Source organism: Nyctereutes procyonoides, unplaced genomic scaffold (genome assembly GCF_905146905.1).
Source record: "Nyctereutes procyonoides isolate TBG_1078 unplaced genomic scaffold, NYPRO_anot_genome, whole genome shotgun sequence".
Taxonomy (NCBI): Eukaryota; Metazoa; Chordata; class Mammalia; order Carnivora; family Canidae; genus Nyctereutes; species Nyctereutes procyonoides.
This window is the reverse complement of record NW_026575126.1, coordinates 69276181-69298374: the sequence shown is the minus strand read 5'-3', so window position 1 is coordinate 69298374 and position 22194 is coordinate 69276181. Positions and strand designations below refer to the sequence as shown.

Genomic DNA, 22194 nt, shown 5'->3' with positions numbered 1-22194 from the left:
GGTCATCCTCACAGATCCAGGTACCCTTCCTTCCCAGGAATTACCACAATTGCACTTTCATGTTAATTTCTGTGATTCTTGGATTTGCAAGCACTATGTGAGGGACCATATCTCTTTATTCACTACTGCAGCCTTAACACATAACAGTGCTTGGCAGGAGCTCTCAAGAAACATTTGCTGTATCAGAGTGCCCCAAGACCCAAAGTGTCCTCCAGGATCTGAGCATTAAGAGAGCATGGACCACGTCCTATTCATGGTGGCCCCAATTCCAGGAAGGTTGAAAGTACTCAAAAAACATTCATCAGATGCATAAATGAATACATAAGAAATCCATACATGTCTCCTAGGACAGGCAATAGATGCCTAATGCTGATGGTTGTGATAGATCTTTCTGAGGCTGAAGCTAATCCTAATGCTGACACAGGGACACCCAGGAGCCTGGTCAAAGGGAGTTGGGGGAGAAAGCGGTCCCCCAAAGAGACAAATAGGAACTCAGATGACCAATGGGAAGAACATTTGGAGCTGAGAGGAGCCACTGGACACTAGCAAATAGTTTAATGCACTTTTAATAGGTTACATATGATATTTACCATAATTTGCTAATAATAACAACATTTCTTAAGTACTTGGATCTAATCTCATCTGCACAACAACCTTATGAAGTAGATAGAAATTATTATGTGCACATTCTGTCGATCCAGAAACAGATCTGAAGAGGGAAAGAACCTGGCCCAAGATCATCCAGCAAATGAATGCTGGAGCTCAGATATAAATCTCCCATCTGCTTGACTCTAGGGTGGCTCCGACCATATAGTGGCCACCAGACACTGGCCATGGAGCTCTTGAAATGTGGCTGGTCTGAATTGAGATATGCCATCAATGCTAAATACACAATGAATTTCAAAGAATTAATATGGGGGGAGAAAAAGGATGTAAGCAATCTCATTAATAACTATTCATTACATGGAAAAATGAGAATATTTGAGATTGAGTAGATCATTGGAATTAATTTAACCTGTTTCCTTTTACTTTAAAAAAATGTGGCTATTAAGAAATTTAAAATAATGTGTGTGGCTTGCATGCTATTCTTTTTGGACAGCGCAGGTCCAGATCCTGTGTCCCTTCAGAGCCTCTGCTTACATTGATTCTTCCCAGGAGGGCCACCAATTAGGGGAGACAAGAACAGTAACTCCTCTGTTTTGATAGGATTTGCAAATTTCTTTGGAAGAAGATTCTGGAATGCTGTGTTCTGCCCTAAATACGCCTGAAGCTCTACCCAGCATCCAAGGCTCTCTGTATATGCAGGGACCCCCAGATTTCCTCAAGGTAGAGATGAAGGCCTTGGACCACCCAGCTGTCTAATGCACAGGGCTACGGGATGATGGCATCTTCTGTACAGCCTAGCCTAGCTGGGCCAAAGTGGATACTTAGCAAATATTTATCACATGAACAGAGATGACAACAAAAAGCCACATTTGCAAAGAATCACTCTGCCATTGTGTAACTGCTGCTTGTGAGCTGGCCCCTTGGGACTGTCCTATGGATTGGAATTCATCTCCCTTGGGGAGCAGGTGGGGTCAGAACCCACTCGCAATCTCCCTTAGGGGCTTTGGCATCCCGGCGGTCTTACCTTATAGGATTTGTTGTTGTAGAAGCAGTTACAGGAAGAGGCTCTGATGCAGTTGGATTCACGAAACAAAAAGCCAAAATTGCAGACACAGCCGGGTTTGCAAAGGGGCCCACAGCTGGGCTTAGGTCTCTCGCAGGATGCTGGGCAGGCACAGGGATCGTAGTGGGCATTTGGGGGGCACTTCGCTAAGAGGGAAACAGCCTGCGTCAAGCCTTCACTCGACTGCTTTGTTCAGGGAGATTTTCTGTCTCTACCCCCACACTCAAGTTCTCTAAGAAGTAAATCCATAGGGGATCCCTAGGTGGCGCAGCTGTTTGGCGCCTGCCTTTGGCCCAGGGCGCGATCCTGGAGACCGGGGATTGAATCCTACATCGGGCTCCAGGTGCATGGAGCCTGCTTGTGTCTCTGCCTCTCTCTCTTTCTCTCTCTGTGACTATCATAAATAAATAAAAATAAAAATAAGAAAAAGAAGTAAATCCATAGGATTCAGCCATAAAAAGGAATGAAGATCTGACTTATGGATGAATTTTTGAAGTTCTACAACATGAATGAACCTTTAAAACATGATACTGGGTGAAAGGAGTCAGTCACAAAAGACCACACATGACATCATTCTACGTGTGCGCAATGTCCAGAACCAGCAAATTCACAGACATAGAAAGTAGATTACTGGTTGCCCGGGGACAGGGCATGGTGGGGGTTGAGGAGCATGTTCAGTGACTGCTAATGGGTAGGGGGTTCCTTTGGGGTGATAAAAATGTTCAGGAAGTAGAAACTAATGTTTGCACAATCTTATGAATGCATTAAAAACCACTGAATTGTACACTTTAGAAGGACGGATTTTATGGTATACGAATTATATCTCTGTTTTAAAAAAGGACGTTGTAAGCCTAGGGCTTGGATCCCAAGAACCTGCATCCCAACAACCTATGCCCTGTTCCCCTCTTGGTCAGGGTGGTCCTCATTTTTTCTAAAGTTGCCATGTCCCATTCACTTCTCCTCTAGGACTGTAGTTTTCTGCTAGAAGCATACATTTATCTTATTCTCTTTCCTACTCAGAGTCTCTTACTTTCTCCCATTTGTCCAGGGCTCCATCACATACCTGGAGTAGGTCTAGGGGTTGTAGTGGTCATAGAGGTACTTGGAGCAGTAGTAGAAGGCATCACCAAGACTGCTGGCCCAACTGGTACAAGTGTTGGACTCAGCTGGGGTGTTGTAGGAGCTGTGTGCCTTTCAGTGGGGACAGTAGATTTTTCTGTGGGCATGGTGGTCTTTTCAAGGGGGATGGTGGTCTTTTCAGTGGGGATGGTGGGTCTTTCTGTGGGGACGGAGGTCTTTTCAGTGGGGATGGTGGGTCTCTTTGTGGGGACGGAGGTCTTTTCAGTGGGGATGATGGGTCTTTCTGTGGGGATGGTGGTCTTTTCAGTGGGGATGGTGGGTTTTTCTGTGGGAATGGTGATCTTTTCAGTGGGGATGCTGGGCTTTTCAGTGGGGACAGTGGGCTGTTCTGTGAGGATGACGGGCTTTTCAGTAGGGACAGTGGATTTTTTTGTGGGGATGCTCTTTTCAGTGGGAATGGTAGTCTTTTCAGTGGGGATGGTGGGTTTTTCTGTGGGGACAGTAGTCTTTTCCATGAGGACCGTGGTCTTTTCAGTGGGGACGGTGGGTTTTTCAATGGGGACAGTGAGTTTTTCAGTGGGGACGGTGGGTTTTTCAATGGGGACAGTGAGTTTTTCAGTGGGGATGGTGGGTTTTTCAGTGGGGACAGTGGGTTTTTCTGTGGGGATGGTGGGTTTTTCAGTGGGGACAGTGGGTTTTTCTGTGGGGATGGTGGGTTTTTCTGTAGGGACAATGGGTTTTTCTGTGGGCATGGTGGTCTTTTCAGTGGGGATGATGGGTTTTTCCGTAGGGATGGTGGGCCTTTCCATGGAAACCATTGTTTTTTCAGTGGTGATGGTGGGTTTTTCTGCAGGGATAGTTGGGTTTTCTGTGGGGACAGTGGAACTTTCAGTGGAGATGGTGGGTTTTGTTGTGGGGACAGTGAGTTTATCTGTAGGGATTGTGAACCTTTCAGCGGGAATGGTGGGTTTTGCTGTGGAGATAGTGGGTTTTTCTGTGAGGATGGTGAGGCTTTCTGTGGGAATGGTGGTCTTTTCAGTGGGGATGGTGGGATTTTCTGTGGGGATGGTGGTTTTTTCTGTAGGGACAGTGATTTTTTCTGTAGGGATGGTGGTCTTTTCAGTGAGGATGGTGGGTTTTTCTGTAGGGATGGTGGGCCTTTCAGTGGAAACCATAGTTTTTTCAGTAGGGATGGTGGGTTTTTCCGCAGGAATGGTTGGTTTTTTTGTGGGGACAGTGGAACTTTCAGTGGAGCTGGTCGGTTTTGTTGTGGGCACAGTGAGTTTTTCTGTAGGGATTGTGAACCTTTCAGCGGGAATGGTGGGTTTTGCTGTGGGAATGGTGGTCTTTTCAGTAGGGATGGTGGGTTTTTCTGTGGGGACTATAGGTCTTTCTGTGGTAACAGTAGATCTTTCAGTGAGGACCATGGGCTTTTCGGGGCGGACAGTGGGCTTTTCTGTGGGGATAGTGGGTTTTTCTGTGGAGATGATGGTCCTTTTGGTATGGACAGTAGGCTTTTCTGTGGAAATAGAGGACTCTCCAAAGGGGACAGCTGACTCTTCAGTGGGGATATTGGGCTTTTCAGGGCGGCCTGTGGACTCTTCAGTGGAGACAGTGGACTCTTCTGTGGAGATAGTGGGCTCTTCAAAGGGTATTGTAGACTCTTCAATAGGGACAACAGACTCTTCAGTCGGGACAGTGGACTTTTCAGGGGGCATAGTGGATTCTTCAGGGGGCACAGGGGTCTCCTCAGAAGGGATAATGGTCTCTTCAGTGGGGACATTGGGTTTTTCAGTGGGAATAATGGGCTTTCCTGTGGGCATGGTAGGTTTTTCTGTGGAGATGGTGAGTTTTTCTGTTAGGGCAGTAGATTTTCCTGAGGGAAAGGTGGGTCTTTCTGAGGAGACAGTGAACATTTCTGAGGGGACCATAGGCTTTTTTGTGGGGACAGTGGCTATTTCACTTGGGAAGGTGTGTTTTTCTGTGGGGGCCATGGTTTTTTCTGTGGGAATAGCAGCTACTTCACTAGGGACAGTGTGTTTTTCTGTGGGGGCCATGGGTTTTTTTGTGGGAGCAGCAGCTATTTCACTGGGGACAGCATGTTTTTTTGTGGGAGTCATGGGTTGTTTTGCGGGAACAGCAGCTATTTCACTGCGGAAAGTGTGTTTTTCTGTGGGGGGCATGGGTTTTTCTGTGGGAACAGAGGCTATTTCACTGGGGACAGTGTGTTTTTCTGTGGGCGCCATAGTTTTTCCGGAGGGGGCCATGGTTTTTTCTGTGGGGATCATGGTTTTTTCTGTGGGGACCATGGGTTTTTCTGTGGGGACAATGGCTATTTCACTGGGGACAGTGTGCTTTTCTGTGGGGGCCATAGGTTTTTCTGGGGGGACCATGGGTTTTTCTGTGGGGCCCTTGGGTTTTTCTGTGGGGACAATGGCTATTTCACTGGGGACAGTGTGTTTTCCTGTGGGGGCCATAGGTTTTTCCATGGTAGTCACAGGTTTTCCTGTGGAGACAGGGATTTCAGAAGGGCCAAGGGTGGAAACTGGAGATTTGGAAGGAAACACTGTTGGCACTGTTCCTGCAAAGAAAAACAAAACCCTGGAGTTTAATCAAAATCATACCATCACCCTCTTCACTCACTTCGAATTAAGAGTGGCTCATGGGTAACTTATTCACACCTCTCCTACTTCCAACCACAATCTTCACTCACTTAACAAATACTCAACAAACACTGCTCCTAATATATGCCAGGCATTGTGCCAGATACAGGATACATAACACGAACAGGATGTCGGTCCTCCCTTGAGGATTGCCATCTACTAGGTAAGGGGTTGTGGATCCAACCACAGAAATTCATGGCATCAGAGTCACATTCACTTAAGCAAGCATCCTGGTAAGACCAGGAAGACAGAGGTGGGCAGAACATGGAACACAAAGCTGTGTCAAAGCTCAAGCATGAGAGAGAACTTGATTTTCAACAGTCTAAGAGATGGTCATCTCAGAGTCTGGCCCTCTTTCTGGGGCCTTGGGTTTTGTCTTACCTCGACAAGTCCCATGATTGATCAAGATAAACCCCACAGCAACAACAAAGGCAGTGTTGGTACCCCGGATGGCCTCAAGTATCAGCTGAAGGTAATGAGGGACAGAGAAGATGAAAATGAAAGTGAATCCCTGGCAGCGCAGGGACTCTTCTGGACAGTCTGTTCTCTGACAGAAGGTCAGCTTGTTCTGGCCCCAAAATTCCACTCTGCCCCCACTGATTCTGAGGAGTCAGATACCCTCTCTGCTTGGCTCCCTTTCCAGAGGCCCACCTTCTCAGCCCTCATGGAACCCAGGCATTAGCTCCCCCTCACCATGTTCCACACAGACACTGACAGGGCCACTCTCTCTGCCTCTCACCTGCATGGGTTGTTGATGCCCCAACGGGATGGTGACAGAAGTGTTCAGCCAGTCGGGACTCTGAGACCCAATGCGGTGCCAGAGAGTAGATGGGGCACTGCCCGCAGGACTCTCCAGCAGGAGACTGAGCTTAGTGCCCTCTCCAAGGCCATACATGTGGTAGGCAAACTCCACACAGATCGCGCCCGGGGCACAGAAGGGCCGACTCACCAGTCTGAAAGACTGGCCTGCCACAGAGAACTTGTTAGTCTCCACGTAAATATAGGGACCTTCAGGGGAAAAAAAGACAGGAATCAAAAGAAGGGCAAGATGACAAACCTCCACAGGACAGTCCAGTGTTGTTTTCTCTCTCAACACTGTGCTTTCCAAAGAGAGTTGGATAGAAACACCCAAACTCCCCACTTTACAGCATGTTCTTTTTTTCCCCCTCCCTGCTTGTTTTGGACTTCTAACTGAAGAAGGCAGGATCAGAAAGAAAGGGAAACAAACCAGCAGCCCAGACTCCTTTGCTGGCTACACCAGGAAACGTCTTGACCGAAAATGAGATTGTGGATTTTGAAGCCCTGGGCTCGGTGAAGTGAGATGCCTGCATTTTCTGGGGGTTTCAGTGACCACACAGCCATGAGAATCTTCAATTTACTTTACTTCTGTCATCTCCGTGGCCCGGGCCCTACGACAGCTTCCCAGCAAACACCTGCTGGCTGATCTTCACCACCTACAATGTCTTGTTCAATCAATCACACCAGCCAACCCCCTTGCTGGGAGAAGATTCAGTAATTCATCGGCTTGAGGGATCCTCAACCTCCTCACCTCCGAAATTGCCTGCACCCTGGATGTGTATATTTTTATTTCCTCGGGTCCAGTGTCCGCCATCCCCTGATACCTGGGCCCAGTCACAGAAGGGATGGGCATCATCTTCAAAGTCACACTGAGGAAAGCCCTCTAGGAGATCAAAACAAGAGATGTGAGCAATTTGGGCCATGCTCTCTATTGCTCCCCGGTCCTACCCCCGGACCAGCAATCTGGTCCTCCCAGGGCCTTGCTCTCACCCCCACAGGGAGCAATGCTGATTGCATCCACTGCCACAGCTGGCTCTGGGGTCTCTCCAAACACACCCACCACGGTGAACTGGAGAGAGAGAGAGAGTAAGGGGGCTGGAAGTGAAAAACCAATCCAAATGACCCAATCCCCGCCCCCGGCCATCTAATTTTAACTCTATTCAGGAACGCAGGCACCCTGCTCCCAGTGTCCAGACCCTCAATCCATTTCAGTATCAGAGGTGCCTACCATGTGCAAGGAGTCCTGACCTCCTGCTCCTCTGTACCTGAATTTGTCCCTGGCCTGTGTAATTGACGGAAACAGGCTGCCAGTTGGGTCCAGGTTGTCCTGAGAAGAGAGTGTGTTTCCGGATGCTGCCTGCAATGGAAGGATTCCCAGAGAGAATTGACTCATTTAGGGGACTGAAAAGTGACTTCAAACCTGTACTTGGAAGATGAATAGTAAAGGGAATATTTGGAAGTGTATTCTCTTCTCCCAAATGCAAGCACATCCTTCTCTCTCACTCTCCTGGCACTTGTATCTGTTTTCCCAGAAGCCACTGACCTGGCTCCCTGATGCCACTCCATGGAATAATCTTGTGTATATCCTAGATTTCCCTAGACCCTGAGGAATGTCCCATATTTTCCTGTCAACCCAACCCTGGGAGATGAGCCTCAGGTCAATGTAAAGCCAGCAACTGCCAGTCTCACCCAAGATGGCAGCGTAGATGGTGAGGGCTGCACCAGGTGACTGGCCACGGAGGATGTAGTGGAAGGACAGGCTCATACAGCCAGAGGAATGTCTCAGGGGGCTCAGGAGGACAGATTTCTGCCTTGGTTTTGCATTCTTGGGGTCCAGGAGCATGTAGAAGCCACCTATGAAGTAAAAGGCCAGTAAGGTGGGGTGGCTGAAACTGAAGGAGTCCAGCACAGGGGTGGGGCCCTGTGATGGCAGGGGTCCTGGGCCTAGACAGCCCCAACAGCTGCCTAGGATCAGCCAGCACTGAGGTGGGCCTACATCTGGCCGAGGCCTTGGAGCCTTCCAATTTCTGTGCCAATTTTCTGCTTGGCAAGACTGATAAGGACGCAGACACTGCCATATGAAATGCAGCATCCTCTCAGAAGCAGCAACCAAAGTCTTGTCCCTTGGGTTCCAATGCTTTAGGTCACCCAGAGTCATATCCTCTTCCTTTCTTGACCCACTGGACATAGTTGATTCACACAGACTGGTGAGAAAAGAATGGTCCGGACACAGAGAAGTAGGCATCTCCTGACCCCACCAACCCCAGCAGCTCAGACAGCCAATCAGCCTGGACCTCACTCCGGGATGCAAATGGTAGCAGGGGAGGGGAATAAGGCTGTGCAGGCAGGGTGCTGGGTCCTGACTCCCACATGGTCCTGCCTGGGCTTGGGAGGGCAGAAAAGAGGAGTTGCTGGGGTGAGGGGAATGGGGAGAAAAGAGAGGCAACAACAGGGAAGGAGGAGGAAGGGGAAGGAAGGAAATGGTAAATGGTGAAAGAAAATGCAAGGAGGACATTGCTGGGATAAGCTGGTTGGTGGAAAGAAGTGGAGAGAAACAAAGAGAAAATGGAAAAAATAGAAGGAGCCAAGAGGGAAAAAGAAAAAAAATTAAAACAACAACCACCAACATTTACTGAGGCCTTTGGTTAAGCATCCTGCTTTTGATCTCAGTTCAGGTCTTGATCTCTATGCTGGGCGTGGAGCCTTACTTTAAAATGAAAGAAAGAAAAGCCCAGCCAAGAGCACAGTGAGGTAGTGGGAGGAAAGCGGGGAATAGATGGACATGGATGCAGTGGGAGAGGAAGAGTATCGCCCGGGAAGCGCCCCAAATGGCCTCTTTGCCTGTAAGATTGGCTGTTCTCTTCAGTGGATTCTCAACGCAAAAAACCTAGACCAGGTGATGCTTTTAAACATTTTAAGTCACTCCTCTGCTGCAAGTCCTGCAGAAGCTCCCCAACTGCATCCACAGAGAATAAAAGCCACTCCCTCAACGATGACCTTTAAGGTTCCACGTGATCTGGTCTGGTCTGGCTCCATGTGATCCCTCCTGGGACTGGTTTGAGCTCCTGGTCTCCATCCTAGTCATGTGGCCCCTTGCCCTATCTGGCACCTCCTTCACCCCCAAGCCCACTGCCACCTCAGGACCTTTGCATGGACCTCTGCTTAGAATGTTCTTTCTTCCCCTCTGTATGTACACTTCATCACTTCCTCACCTCCTACAAGTTTATGTTCAAATATGACCTGAATGAGACCTACCCTGACCACTTCATTTAAAACTCACAACCCCCTTATCCCTGCATTCCAATCCCCTTATTTTGTTTGACTTTTGTTTTTCCAATCGTACTTCTCACTTTATCACTATATAATTTATTTCTTTACTGTTTCAGGAACCATCTTCCTCTCATGTCTTGCCATTCCTAGTTTATTTTGTTAGCCAATCTACCTCAAGGGCCTGGGGCAACACCAGGCATATCATAGGAGCTCAAAAAACGAATGAATGAATGAATAAATAAATGAACGAATGAATACATGAATGGATGAATGGATAAATGGTTCCAGAGAAAGATGAGGAGCAGACTGTGTTGGGTCTGCCAGGTAGAGTTTATGGGATGGCAGTGGCGGAAGCTGAATGTGCTTTCTGCTGAGTAACTTGAGCTGACAGAGGTTTGAGGTTGCTGGGGTTCAGCCGAGGCCATCCCAGGGCAGGAATTGCATGGTTGTCAGGCAAACATCGTAAACTCCTGCAGAGGTCACTAGAAGCCCAGAAAGTCAAAAGGCAGAAATGTGGCCATTACTCACTACCAGGGCTAGAGAAATCATCCTCAGGCCCCACGTTTGGCACCTTGGACGATCCTTTCTTCTGGACCCACTTAGCACCAGAGGCTGTTGGGATCCAGCTCCAGCCACAGAGATCATTTGGAATGTCGAAGCTACACGTTTGCATCATGCAGACTGAGGGGAAAAAGAAGGCAGAAGAGAGGATTTAGATTTTTCTAGGAGGATGCAGCTCCAAAGAGTATGCCTCAGCTTGGGGTCAGAATTCTGAGTCCCAGTCTATGTCCTACTCTGAGCCATGGTGGGCTTTTGAGCCAGATACAGCCTCATCCCTTAGTGGCTTATTCCTGGGAAGATTCCTTAAGCTGCCCATTAATTTCCTCATCTATAATTGGGAACAGTACCCACCATTGTAAATTAGATCATATGGGGAGAGCAGCTAGCATAATCCTATGTGAATCTGGAGTAACAACCAGGGTGACCAGACATCCAGTTTTGGCCAGGAACTGAGGGTTTCCTGAGATGCAGGACTTTTCAGTGCAAAAAGAGGGACAGCCCAGGGCAAACTGGAAAGGTTTTTCATCTAGAAAAGGTATTACCACAACTCTGTTTTAAAAAGAACCTCTAGGGCAGTCCAGGTGGCTCAGCGGTTTAGCGCCGCCTTCAGCCCAGGGTGTGATCCTGGAGACCCGGGATTGAGCTCCAGGTCGGGCTCCCTGCATGGAGCCTGCTTCTCCCTCTGCCTGTGTCTCTGTCTCTCTCTTTTTTTTTTTAATTTTTTTAAATTTTTATTTATTTATGATAGTCACAGAGAGAGAGAGGCAGAGACACAGGCAGAGGGAGAAGCAGGCTCCATGCACCGGGACCCCAACGTGGGATTCGATCCTGGGTCTCCAGGATCGCGCCCTGGGCCAAAGGCAGGCGCTAAACCGCTGCGCCACCCAGGGATCCCTGTGTCTCTGTCTCTCTGTCTCTGTCTCTGCCTCTCATGAATAAATAAATAAAATCTTAAAAAAAAAAAAAAAAGAACCTCTATGGGGCACCTGGGTGGCTCAGTCAGGGAAGTGTCTGCCTTCGGCTCAGGTCATGATTCTGGAATCCCAGGATGAAACTCTACATCGGACTCCCTACTCTGAGAGGAGTCTGCTTTTCCCTCTCTCCCTGTTCCTTTTCTCTCCTCTCTCTCTCTCTCTCAAATAAATAAATAAAATCTTTTAAAAAGAGAGAGAAAAAACCCTCTCTTTAGGTGTGGCTGCTTTCAGGATTCAAAGTATTAGATGTGGAGGTAGAGGGAAGCAAGTAGCCTCAACTCTGGGAGAAAGCAGCGTCATGGTTGCTGAGCTACTTTTGCCACCCTGGGCAAATGGTAGAGGCAGAGAGAAAGAAGAGGAGGAGGGACAGGGCCTTACCCCGATTGCAGGAACCCCGATGGATAGAGATGGCATCCAGAGAGATGTCCAGGTATGCCGTGCTGCCCCTCATTCCTTCAAACGTCAACTGTGGGAGAAAGAAGGGGACCACCCCGTATGTAAGCTCCTTTGCCTCAGGCTCCCAGTGTCTTTCTTGAATTCAGATGGCCCAGCCCTGCACCCTCTCTGTGCTCTGGTCCTCCTGCCCGCCCCTCTACCCCCCCCCACCTGGATTCCTATGGGGGTCCAAGGCTCTGCCCTCACTCTCACCCGGCTGGGCAGGGCAAGTCCCATAGGCACGGTGACAGCGGTGGGCATCCAGGAGGGCCTCTGGGTGTTAATGTGTTTCCAGAGCAGGCTGGGGTGCTTTTTCTTGGTGTCCCTGAGCAGCAGCAGTTTGAGCTGGGCTCCCCACGACAACCCAAACATGTGGTAGGCGAAGTACACACAGAGGGGACCTTGCACCCATAGTGGGGGGCTGTGTAGGCGGGCCACCCCGCCACGGTGGAAGGTGTTCGAGTCCATGTGGAGGTAGTGGCCCTCTGGGAGAGGGAGAGCCGAGGAGGGTGAGGAGGTCCTGCCACCCCTGAGGGCTGCCCTCCCACCTCCTTTCCAGGGTCCCGGCATCCACTTCCAGCTGCCTCCCTTCACCCTGTGCTCATTACCTGCCCAGCTGTCTCCCTCAACCTTAGGCTTCCTCACCTCCATTGGGGTACCCCCCGGGGGGACCGGTGCTGCCAGTGGGGGAGGGCCCACTGGTTCGAATCCAGTCCCCGTCATCTGTGGACTCTTGGGTCCAGTCACAGAGGGGTTTGGCGTCATCCTCAAAGTCACACTGGGTGAGAATAGCTGGGAAGAAAGTGCCACTTTGAGGCCAGGACAGGGGAGATGGCCAAAGCGGGGTTTGGGGGGTGGCTAACCTCAGGGAAGGCAACCACAAGGAGCTTTAGAGTCCAGAGCAGAACTTTAGACAAGAGAATCCAAGAAATAAGAATCTCTTAGGAGGGGTCACCTGGGTGGCTCAGTGATTGAGGCTCTGTCTTTGGCTCAGGGCATGATCCCAGGGTCCTGGGATGGAGTCTCACATCAGGCTCTCCACAGGGATCCTGCTTCTCCCTCTGCCTGTGTCTCAGTTTCTCTCTGCTGTTTCTGTTCTCTCATGAACAAATAAATAAAATCTTAAAAAGAAAAAAGAAAAAAAAGCGGGCAGCCCTGGTGGCTCAGCAGTTTAGTGCTGCCTTCGGCCCAGCGCCTGATCCTAAAGACCCAGGATCGAGTTCCGCGTGGGGCTCCCTGCATGCTGCTTCTCCCTCTGCCTGTGTCTCTGCCTCTCTCTCTCTCTCTGTGTGTGTGTGTGTCTCTCATGAATAAATAAATAAAATCTTAAAAAAAAAAAAAAAGAATCCCTTAGGAGAATTTCAGGGCGGAGGACAGGGCAGAATGACTTCTAGGACTGAGGTCGCAAAGTGTGGTCCCAGGGGCTGGAATCAGCCGGGCAGACAGGATTCGTTCCGGTGCAGACAATTTGAGATTGTTAATTTGAATGAGACTCTTCCAGGTAGGGCTTGGACTCCTACTCCTGCATGTTTTCCCTCCAGCATCTGTCATCTAAGGCCTGCCCTGGAGGTGGCCACACTGGGAAGGAGAGGAATCTGAATGGTGCTGGTTTCCAACTCACAGTTATCCGTAGAGCTGCGGTCACCTGGCTTCCAGTCCGGAGGCTTCTCTTTACTTGGCGTTAATTGGGAGAAAAAAAAGAGGGGAAAAATAGAGGAATATTTATCAAGAATCATAAGCCTTGATGATTGTGAGCTTTCTGAGTAGTCACAGGTAGAAGACATTTCCTTTCATGTTAGCCATATTGTACCAGATTGCAGGCAGTGGATGTATATTTACTTCTCTTCTTTAAGATTTTCTTTCTTTTTTTATTAAGATTTTAAAATTTTACTTATTTGAGAAAGAGAGAGAGAGAGCTCAAGTAGAGGGAGCAGGAGAGGAAGAGGGAGAAGCAGACTTCTTGCAGAGCAGGGAGCCCAATGAGGGGCTTGATCCCAGGACCCCCTCCCCACGATCATGACCTGAGCTGAAGGCAGACACTTAACCAACTAAACCACCCAGCACCCCTTCTTTAAGGTTTTCAAAATGTCACCCAGCCTCCTCACATTAAATTCTCATCTATCTCCTTAAAAAAAGGAAAAACAGGGCAGCACTGGTGGCACAGCGGTTTGGCGCCGCCTGCAGCCTGGGGTGTGATCCTGGAGACTTGAGATCGAGTCCTGCATCGGGCTCCCTACATGGAGCCTGCTTCTCCCTCTCCCTCTGCCTGTGTCTATGCCTCTCTCTGTGTGTCTATGAATAAATAAATAAACTCTTTAAAAAAAAAAGGACAAAACATCTCCCTTCCAAGCTCCTCACATGGCCTCTGGTCCCCTGGGTTCATCTGTGTCTGAGGTGGCGTACGTGGTAGAGCTGAGCTCTAGAAGGAACCTGTTCCTATGTATGGAGATTCTGGAGGAGTACTTAAGTGTTGGCACCTGGGGAAGCTCCTTCCTTTGGGCTGAGAATGGGGACTATGTGGGTCCCATGCTGCCGGGTGGGTGGCAGGGAGTTACTGCCCCAACTACAGGCTGCTGAACACAGAGATGAGTAACAGAGGGGGGCGCCTGGGTGGCTAAGGTCACGATTCCAGACTGCATCGGGCTTGCTGCTCTGCGGAGTCTGCTTCTCCCTCTCCCTCTGTCTCTCCCCCTGCTCATGCTTGCTTTCTCTCAAATAAATGCAATCCTAAAAAAAATAAATAAATAACAGAGGGATGGCCCTTTCTCCCCCTATAGGAACACCAAGCCATCCTTCATTTTTTGCTGCCTCTACCTTGAAGTCTCTTATCTGCTGAATTTGTCCTGGGTTCAGCCCATTTTCTGAGGACCCCACCTCTCCTCTCTGTCTCCTTAGCTCCTTGCCTCCCCCCTCTGTCTCCCATCTGGGCTCTGTCCTGTTCCCACTGAGCTTCTCACACCCCTAAGTTCCAGGATCTTGGGCTGAAGGGCTCCCCCCACCATTCCTGTTCATCACCCTCTTCCTCCATAGGGCTGTGCCCTTCATCATTACCCTACTTGCACCCCTCTTTGGTTTGCCCCTCACTCTCCCTCAGAGCCACCCCTGATCATCCCCAGAGCCCAGCTTACCTGACAGGGGTAGGCATGTGGCCCTGGCCCCAGGCAGCGCCCACCAACAGCACCAGAGTCCAGACTGGAGGAGCCATGCAGAACCTCAGAGGCAGTTCTCAGGGGAGAGGGGGAAGGTACAGTGAGCTCAGGCCACTTTATCCACCCTTGACCCTCCTTGCTTGACAGCCTTTGAAGGATGCCATGAAAACTGGACAATCAGAGAACACAGGAATGCTCTGGGAAATGGAAACTACCAGGGTGGAAATTTGAAATCCAATGAAGAGAAATGAAATGAGAGCAGAAGAGAAGGAAAGCAAGAAAGACAGGAGAAAGAGACTCGGCAGTCCGGGAGGTCTAACATCTAACTGAAAGAGTTCAAAACCGAAAGGACCAAAGAGAAGAAATGACTTAAGAGAAACCACACAAGAATATTTCCCAGGACTAAGATACAAGTCTCTTGATTAGAAGAAGTCTCATATGATGAATGCAAGGACACCCACGGAAGGCAAGTCATGAGATTTCAGAGAAGCAGGGAGGAAAGAAAAAACCCTTAAATCACTTTCAGATAGGAAAAATAGGTCACATACTAAGGATCAGGAATCAGCATGGCGTCAGGCTTTTCAACAGCAACCGTAGGTTCTAAGAGGCCGTGGAACATTGTCTACAGAATTCCAACAGAAATCATTTCAAACCTAAAATTCTATAGCTGGCAACAGTAGCAAAACAACTGGCAAATCAAATAAAGTGGGACTGGAAACCCTGATTGGTAAAGGATAGAAAAAGACAAGTCCCACTGGAAGATGTGCCACGAGTCAGTAAACATCGGAAAAGATGTTCTGCTTCACTGGTTATAAGGAAATGCTAATCAAATCTACAACTGTCACACTGACCACCATTTAAGAGATTGAAAGCATTGAGGGTTGGCCAGGATGTAGATAGACAAGCTCAAATACATTGATGCTAAGACCGTAGGTTGGTGAAAACTTCTTGGAAAGTAATATGGCAGTGACTGTCAAACTTTCTAACATGCGTGGCTTTGACCCCACCTTGCCTTTTTAGGAATCTCCCCACAGAAATCCACGTGTATTTGCCCAAAGCTGGGCGCATTTTAAAGATGATTATTGTGGCATTGGTTAAAATAGAAAAAAAAATCGAGATTGCCTAAATGTTGACCAGTAGATATGAAGTTGGATCATAGTCAAGGAATATTTTTCATATGAAGGAATAGTAAGTAGGTATTAAAAAGAATGAAGCTCCCCCAAAATTAAAAATAGAACTATCGGGGCACCTGGGTGCTCTGTGGTTGAGCATCTGCCTTCAGCTCAGGTCGTGATGCCAGGGTCCTGGGATCGAGTTCCACATCGGGCTCCCCAAGGGGAGCCTGCTTCTCCCTCTGGCTATGTTTCTGCCTCTGTGTTGTCTCTCATAAATAAGTAAATAAAATCTTCAAAAAAAAAAAAAAAACTAGAATTACTGGAGGGTCCAGCAAGTCCACTTCCCAAAAGAATTGAAAGCAGGGACTTGGAAGAGATACCTGGACCCCCGTGTTTATGGTGGCATTATTCACCAAAGCCAATAGGTGAGAGCAACCCAAAAGTCCACAAAACAAACAAAATATGGTGTTCCCATACAATGGAATATCATTCAGCCTTTAAAGTGAAGGAAACTCTCACACATCCTACAGCATTGAGAACGTGATGCTAAGTGAAACAAGCCTGACACAGGACAAATATCATATGATTCCATTTACATGAGGTACCTACGGTAGTCCAACTCATAGAAACAGAAAGTAGAATGGTAGCTGCAGGGAATAGGGAATTAGTGTTTAATTAGGACAGAATTTCTGTTTGGGAAGATGAAAGGGTTCTGTGGATGACCAGTGGTGATGGTTGCACAATGTGAATGTACTTAATACCACTAAACTGTACACTTAAGAAGAGGGGCACCTGGCTGGCTAGTTGGAAAAGCATGAGACTCTTTATCTTGGGGTTGTGGGTTCAAGCCTCATGTTGGGTGTAGAGATGACTTAAATAAATTTTTAAAAACTTTAAAAAAATTTAATGGTTAAGAAGGTAAATTTTATATTATGAGTATGTTGCCACAATTTAAAAAAATCATTTCAAGAATATTTACTTGAGGGATCCCTGGGTGGCGCACCGGTTTGGTGCCTGCCTTTGGCCCAGGGCGCGATCCTGGAGACGCGGGATCGAGTCCCACGTCGGGCTCCCGGTGCATGGAGCCTGCTTCTCCCTCTGCCTGTGTCTCTGCCTCTCTCTCTCTCTGTGTGACTATCATAAATAAATAAAAATAATAAAAAAAAAGAATATTTACTTGAGAGCAGCCTGGGTGGCTCAACTGTTTAGCGCCGCCTTCAGCCCACGCTTCAGGGCGTGATCTGGAGACCCGGGATGGAGTCCCAAGTCGGGCTCCCTCCATGGAGCCTGCTTCTCCCTCTGCCTGTATCTCTGCCTCTCTCTCTTTCTCTCTCTCTCATGAATAAATAAATAAAATCTTTTTTTTATAAAATCTTTAAAAAAAACACAAACACACAAAAATATTTACTTGATGTTATAACACTGTTTGTCAAAGTTTATTCCTGACTTAAAGAAAAAGGGGATGATGGTAGATCAGTATGTTCTGACAGTGGAAAGACCACCTGCACATGTTGTTAAATGAAAGAAGCTGAAGAGTTCAGGACACAGGCAACAGGTAGGACAAGCCAGCTCTGGGAAGGGAAGGAGCTAGGGGACCCTTGCCAAAGCATGTTTAGTGGCCTCTGGTTTTTGTTTCTTTATTTAAAGATTGTATTTATTTATTTGAGAGAGAAAGAAATGGAGCACAAGCAGAGTGGGGGTGAGGGGCAGAGGGTGAAGGAGAAACAGACTCCCCACTAAGCCGGGATCCCGACATGAGGCTGGGTCCCAGGACCCTGAGATCATTACCTGAGCAAAAGGCAGATGCTTAGGCAACTGAGCCACCCAGAAGCCCCTGTTTGTTTTTCAAATATTTTTTAAATTTTTTACAGATTTTATTTATTTATTCCTGAGAGACACACAGAGAGAGGCAGAGACATAGGCAGAAGGAAAAGCAGGCTCCCTGCGGGGTGCCTGATGTGGACTCAATCCCAGGACCCCCGGGATCATGCCCTGAGCTGAAGGCAGACACTCAACTACTAAGCCACCCAGGCATCCCTAAAGATTTTATTGAAGTAATCTCTATACCCAATGTGGGAATCAATAATCCTAAAATCAAGGGTCGCAGGCTCCACTGACTAAGCCACCCAGGCGCCCCTAGAGGCCTCTGTTTTACCTGTGGAGTAGGAGGCAAGTGGAAAAGGCTCTGGTGGCAAGCAGGCCACAGCAGTACCCCTTTCAGAGAGGCCCCCATGCCACTCCCACCACAGCCAACTCACCCTTACCTTAGCTTGTGCTCATGACAACCTCCGTCCTCTGGCCCACGCCTTCTTACCTTTCCCCACCACACTTTACCATCATCAGGGCTTCTCTCCACATGCATCCCTCTGAGGGGCTGACAACAGGTGGCCAGGCAGATAAGTACCTTGGTGGGGAGTGTGTGGAGGGGGTCCCTGGCCCAGGTCACTGGCAACAGGAAGGGAAGGCTTTCAAAAGAGGTGACACTTGAGAAGCTTTCTAAACCACAAAGAGATGGTAATGAGGCAAATAAGTTGAGAAGGCATATCCAGGAAGAGAGAATGTTCCAGGCTTAGAAGGAGCATGACACTTTTAAAGAATGGTGGAGGGGGGGCCTGGGTGGCTTAGTCCATTAACCATCTGACTCTTGATTTCAGCTTAGATCGTGATCTCAGGGTCATGAGATCAAGCCCCTGTCCAGGTCTGCGATCAACATGGAGTCCACTTGAGATTCTCTCTCCTTCCTCTGTCCCTGCCACCCACCCCCCGACCTGTGTGCATGTGTGCACACAAGTGCTCTCTCTAAATAAATAAATAAATAAAATCTAAAAAAAAAAAAAAAGGAACGGTGTGTGTGTGTGTGTGTGTGTGTGTGCGCGCGCGTGTGTGTGTAACACTGGGAAGAGGTAGGGCCCTGTCTTGAAGAACCTTAAAAGTCTTAGCTTTGAGGAACTATCAAAAGTTTTTAAGCAACCAGGGTGACTTGATCTGGCTTGCATTTTCAAAAGGCCGCTTGGGGGATCCCTGGGTGGCGCAGCGGTTTAGCGCCTGCCTTTGGCCCTTTGGCCCAGGGTGCGATCCTGGAGACCCGGGACTGAATCCCACGTCAGGCTCCCTGCATGGAGCCTGCTTCTCCCTCTGCCTGTGTCTCTGCCTCTCTCTCTCTCTCTCTGTGTGTGACTATCATAAAAAAAAAAAAAAAAAAAAGGCCGCTTGGGCAGCCTGGGCAGATATGGACCAATGTGGGGCTCACTGGAGATGGGGAGATGGGAGAGGAGTCTGTGAAGGGTGGGAGATGATGGTATAGTTGGACGTTAACATCAAGACAGGAGGAGTGGGGACATGAGTGGATCGAGAGCTTTCTGGAGCCAGAAATAGCAGTACTTGCAGCCTAAGCTAACTGAATGAACCTCATGTCTTCCTCATTGCAAAATTATTGTCCTCATTTTCCATGTGTAGAAACAGAGCTCCGGAGAAGTGAAGTCAGTTGCTCAGCAGGAGAGCACAGTGCTGACAGTCCCATGCTGTGTCCTACAGAGTCCCATAGTTCTGATGGGAATATCCAACAGAGATCAGGGTCCACCACCGCCCCGCCCCCGCTGCCCCCCCACCCTGGCCAGAGCAGCTCTTCTTTGAGTTGTTTCATAAATGGCAATCCTACATAAGATTGCAACTGAAGGGTCGTTTTGCCCCTTTAAAAAAACACTGTTGACTTCACGGCACACACAGCTTGTATCTAGGCTGGAGAGCCAGTCAGCAGCGAGCTGGTCTATCCTGTCCAGATTTCCCATAGGCAACCATACCCAGGTGTTCCTAGAAACCTTCAGGCTAACTCCCTACTCTATCTATGCCTGGGGCACTGGGCCTTTGCCCCTGACAAATGACAGTGATGCCTGGAACAGCCATTCTTACTAGCTGTCTGGGAGAAGCTGGCACAGTCATACATCAGGTATTGAAGAGAGAAGTCCTAATCACCCTCACAGTCTTGGGGACTCCTGCCCAAGTGAGCACCAATAGGATCATGTAGGGGGTCACACCTGGGGAGAGAGAGATCCTCTTTCTCTTTACATCAAAGGGGGGATGTAAAGGATACTTAGCCTCGATGCTCATCTACCCTTCCTCCATCCGTACCCAGTTAAGATAGCAATCAAGAGAGGAAGAGAGCCAGGAAATGGTTAACCTGGGGAAAAGCAGCAGAAGCCAATTGATCCACAGCCCCTCCTGGTTGGGCAATAAGTCCTCTGAGGGCTGCTTTTGCTGACCTCTCTTTGGCGCCACAGACCCACAGAGCAGGACAGTCACAGCTTCCAACCTGTCTGGGGGTGGGGGTTGGTACACAAGACAGGACGGGACGGCCCTGTGGAAGGGAACCACCGGGCTCTGCATTTTGAGGGGTTGGGAATGCACAAGGCCCCGGAGGGTTTGTCACTTGTCAAGCCTAACAGCTGTAGGAATAGGTGTGAGGGACCCTGGCATGTGGAAAAACCTGGGGAACGCTCCAGAGAATTAAAGCCACTCTTGGCTTTGCTGTGTTTCCACTTTACTCACTCTGGGCCTTAGTTTGCTCTTCTGTAAAATGGAGACACTAGCCCAGCTAAGTGTTTTTATTTTTATTTTATGTTTATTTTTTATTATTTTTTAAAGATTTTATTTATTTATTCATGAGAGAGAACAGAGACTCAATCCCCAGTCTCCAGGATCACGCCCGGGGTGGAAGGCAGGCGCTAAACTGCTGAGCCACCCGGGCTGCCACAGCTAAGTGTTTTTAAAAGCAGAAATTGTGTGCGGGTCATGTAATTGTTTTACTAATCAATTTTTAAAAATCAAGGAGCGAGATTTCATGGATACTTGGGCATGGCTCACATAAGTTAGGAAACCATAGTACCGTCTGCTTTTCTGTTGCCAACAATCTTTCATAATGTCATTTTATGATGGAATTTTGGAAAAATTAGCCTCGACCAGGTGGAAAAAATATAGTTAATATTCAGCTTAGATTCCAAGGTCTAAGAGGTCCCGTTTAGCTAACTTAACTCCAGCAACACTGTCTGCTATGGTGAGAAATGGATTCTGAGTAGTTCCAGAAAATCTTAGGTGACCTGTGGGCTGGGGTCAGGCAGGTGCATTTGGTCAGCCTGATGCTCAGACCCAGGGAGATGATTTGGGCCAATAGGCATCAGTCAAGGTGAGAGCTAGGGCTGTAGCTGGGTTGGCCCATGGTACTGGGAGACTTCGGTGGTGGGAAGGATAGGAGGTACCTTCTGCCAGGCCAGGGGAAGAAGTGGGAGCCCAAGGCAGGAGATGGAGTGGGGAGGAGGTTGGTTTGTTTTTTAAACAGATTATTTATTTATTTATTTATTTATTTATTTATTTATTTATCTGAGGGCATCAGAGGGAGAGACTCTCAAGCCGACTTCCCACTAAGAGGATGGGAGCAGGCATTGATCCCACAACCCATGAGATCATGACCTGGGCCAAAACAAGAGTTGCACACTCAATCGACTGAGCCACCCAGGTGCCCCTTGAGGAGGAGTTGATAGTGAGAGAAGAATGGGCCTTAAGTCTGGTTGACCTGGAGCTGCTTTCTCCCCTCCAGCCATTCCCTCTACTTTCCTTTCCCAACCATCCCTGCTTCTGGTAGAAAAGGGAACACGAGTTGGAGAGCCTGGCTCCTGGTCTTTATATTCTTCTCAGTGTCTTATAGCTTGGACAAGGCCCATAATCTTTGTGGATCTTGGTTTCTGCCTCTGCAAAATGGAGATCCTCTACCATCTCTGCCATCTTCATGCAGTTAGGAGAGCAAATAAGAAAATGCCCAGGAAAGCACCTCCTAAATCACAAAGCACTCTAAAAACAGAAGGCATCTCCATTAAACAATTATGTAACCCACTGACTCAGAACTGGGTCATGCTGGTGCCTGGCCTGCCAAGAAGTCCGAAGAGCTGGTTCCCTCATTTACCTGGTGGAACTTAGTTTTATTTTCCCTATCTGGCAAATAGAGATGATACCTAAGTCCTCTCAGTTTCATGGACTCGTGAGAATCACAGCAGATCATGCAGGTGCCAGAGTTTAATCTGTCATGAATCATAATAATAATAGTACAGCAGAAACTTCACATTCCCAGTTCACATTTGAAGACCCTTTGAAATCTAGCAACACTCTCCTTGTGTATGTGTGTTCTTTTCGCAGGGACTTGGGCCCTTGCCAGGTCCTTCCTATCCAGGCCTGTCCACATGCAGTCACATATCAAGCTGGCTATACAGTTAATGAGTTCATGTTTTTTTGCCTCTGGGAGGAATGCCTGCTCTTGGAGACACAGGGCTGAGAAAGGCACAGGTTGTCATTTCATGTTTTCCTAGTACTTAGTGCAAAGGCTGGCACATAGTAGGCACTCCATAAATTGTAATAAATGAGTTTTGTTTTTGATGTCTTAACATACTGGCCCAGGTCACACAGTTCAGTTCCATTAACTTCTATCTTCTTTTG

At 48.3% G+C, this 22194-nt stretch overlaps 1 protein-coding gene across 1 annotated transcript in view; it reads right to left on the bottom strand.

The window, feature by feature from the left end:
- Nucleotides 1-14655, bottom strand: part of ZAN (zonadhesin) — a 38268-nt gene extending 23613 nt beyond the window's left edge. Inside the window, exons 1-15 of the mRNA XM_055340298.1 lie at nt 14604-14655; nt 13072-13125; nt 12096-12242; nt 11664-11935; nt 11394-11481; nt 10009-10161; nt 7900-8064; nt 7476-7567; nt 7201-7279; nt 6962-7093; nt 6152-6420; nt 5794-5878; nt 4027-4130; nt 2733-3255; nt 1631-1815 (exon numbers count right to left, since the gene is read on the bottom strand). Coding sequence (XP_055196273.1) covers nt 1631-1815; nt 2733-3255; nt 4027-4130; nt 5794-5878; nt 6152-6420; nt 6962-7093; nt 7201-7279; nt 7476-7567; nt 7900-8064; nt 10009-10161; nt 11394-11481; nt 11664-11935; nt 12096-12242; nt 13072-13125; nt 14604-14655 — 2400 coding nt within the window. The remainder of the gene's footprint in view (nt 1-1630; nt 1816-2732; nt 3256-4026; nt 4131-5793; nt 5879-6151; nt 6421-6961; nt 7094-7200; nt 7280-7475; nt 7568-7899; nt 8065-10008; nt 10162-11393; nt 11482-11663; nt 11936-12095; nt 12243-13071; nt 13126-14603) is intronic.
- Nucleotides 14656-22194: the final 7539 nt, after the last annotated feature.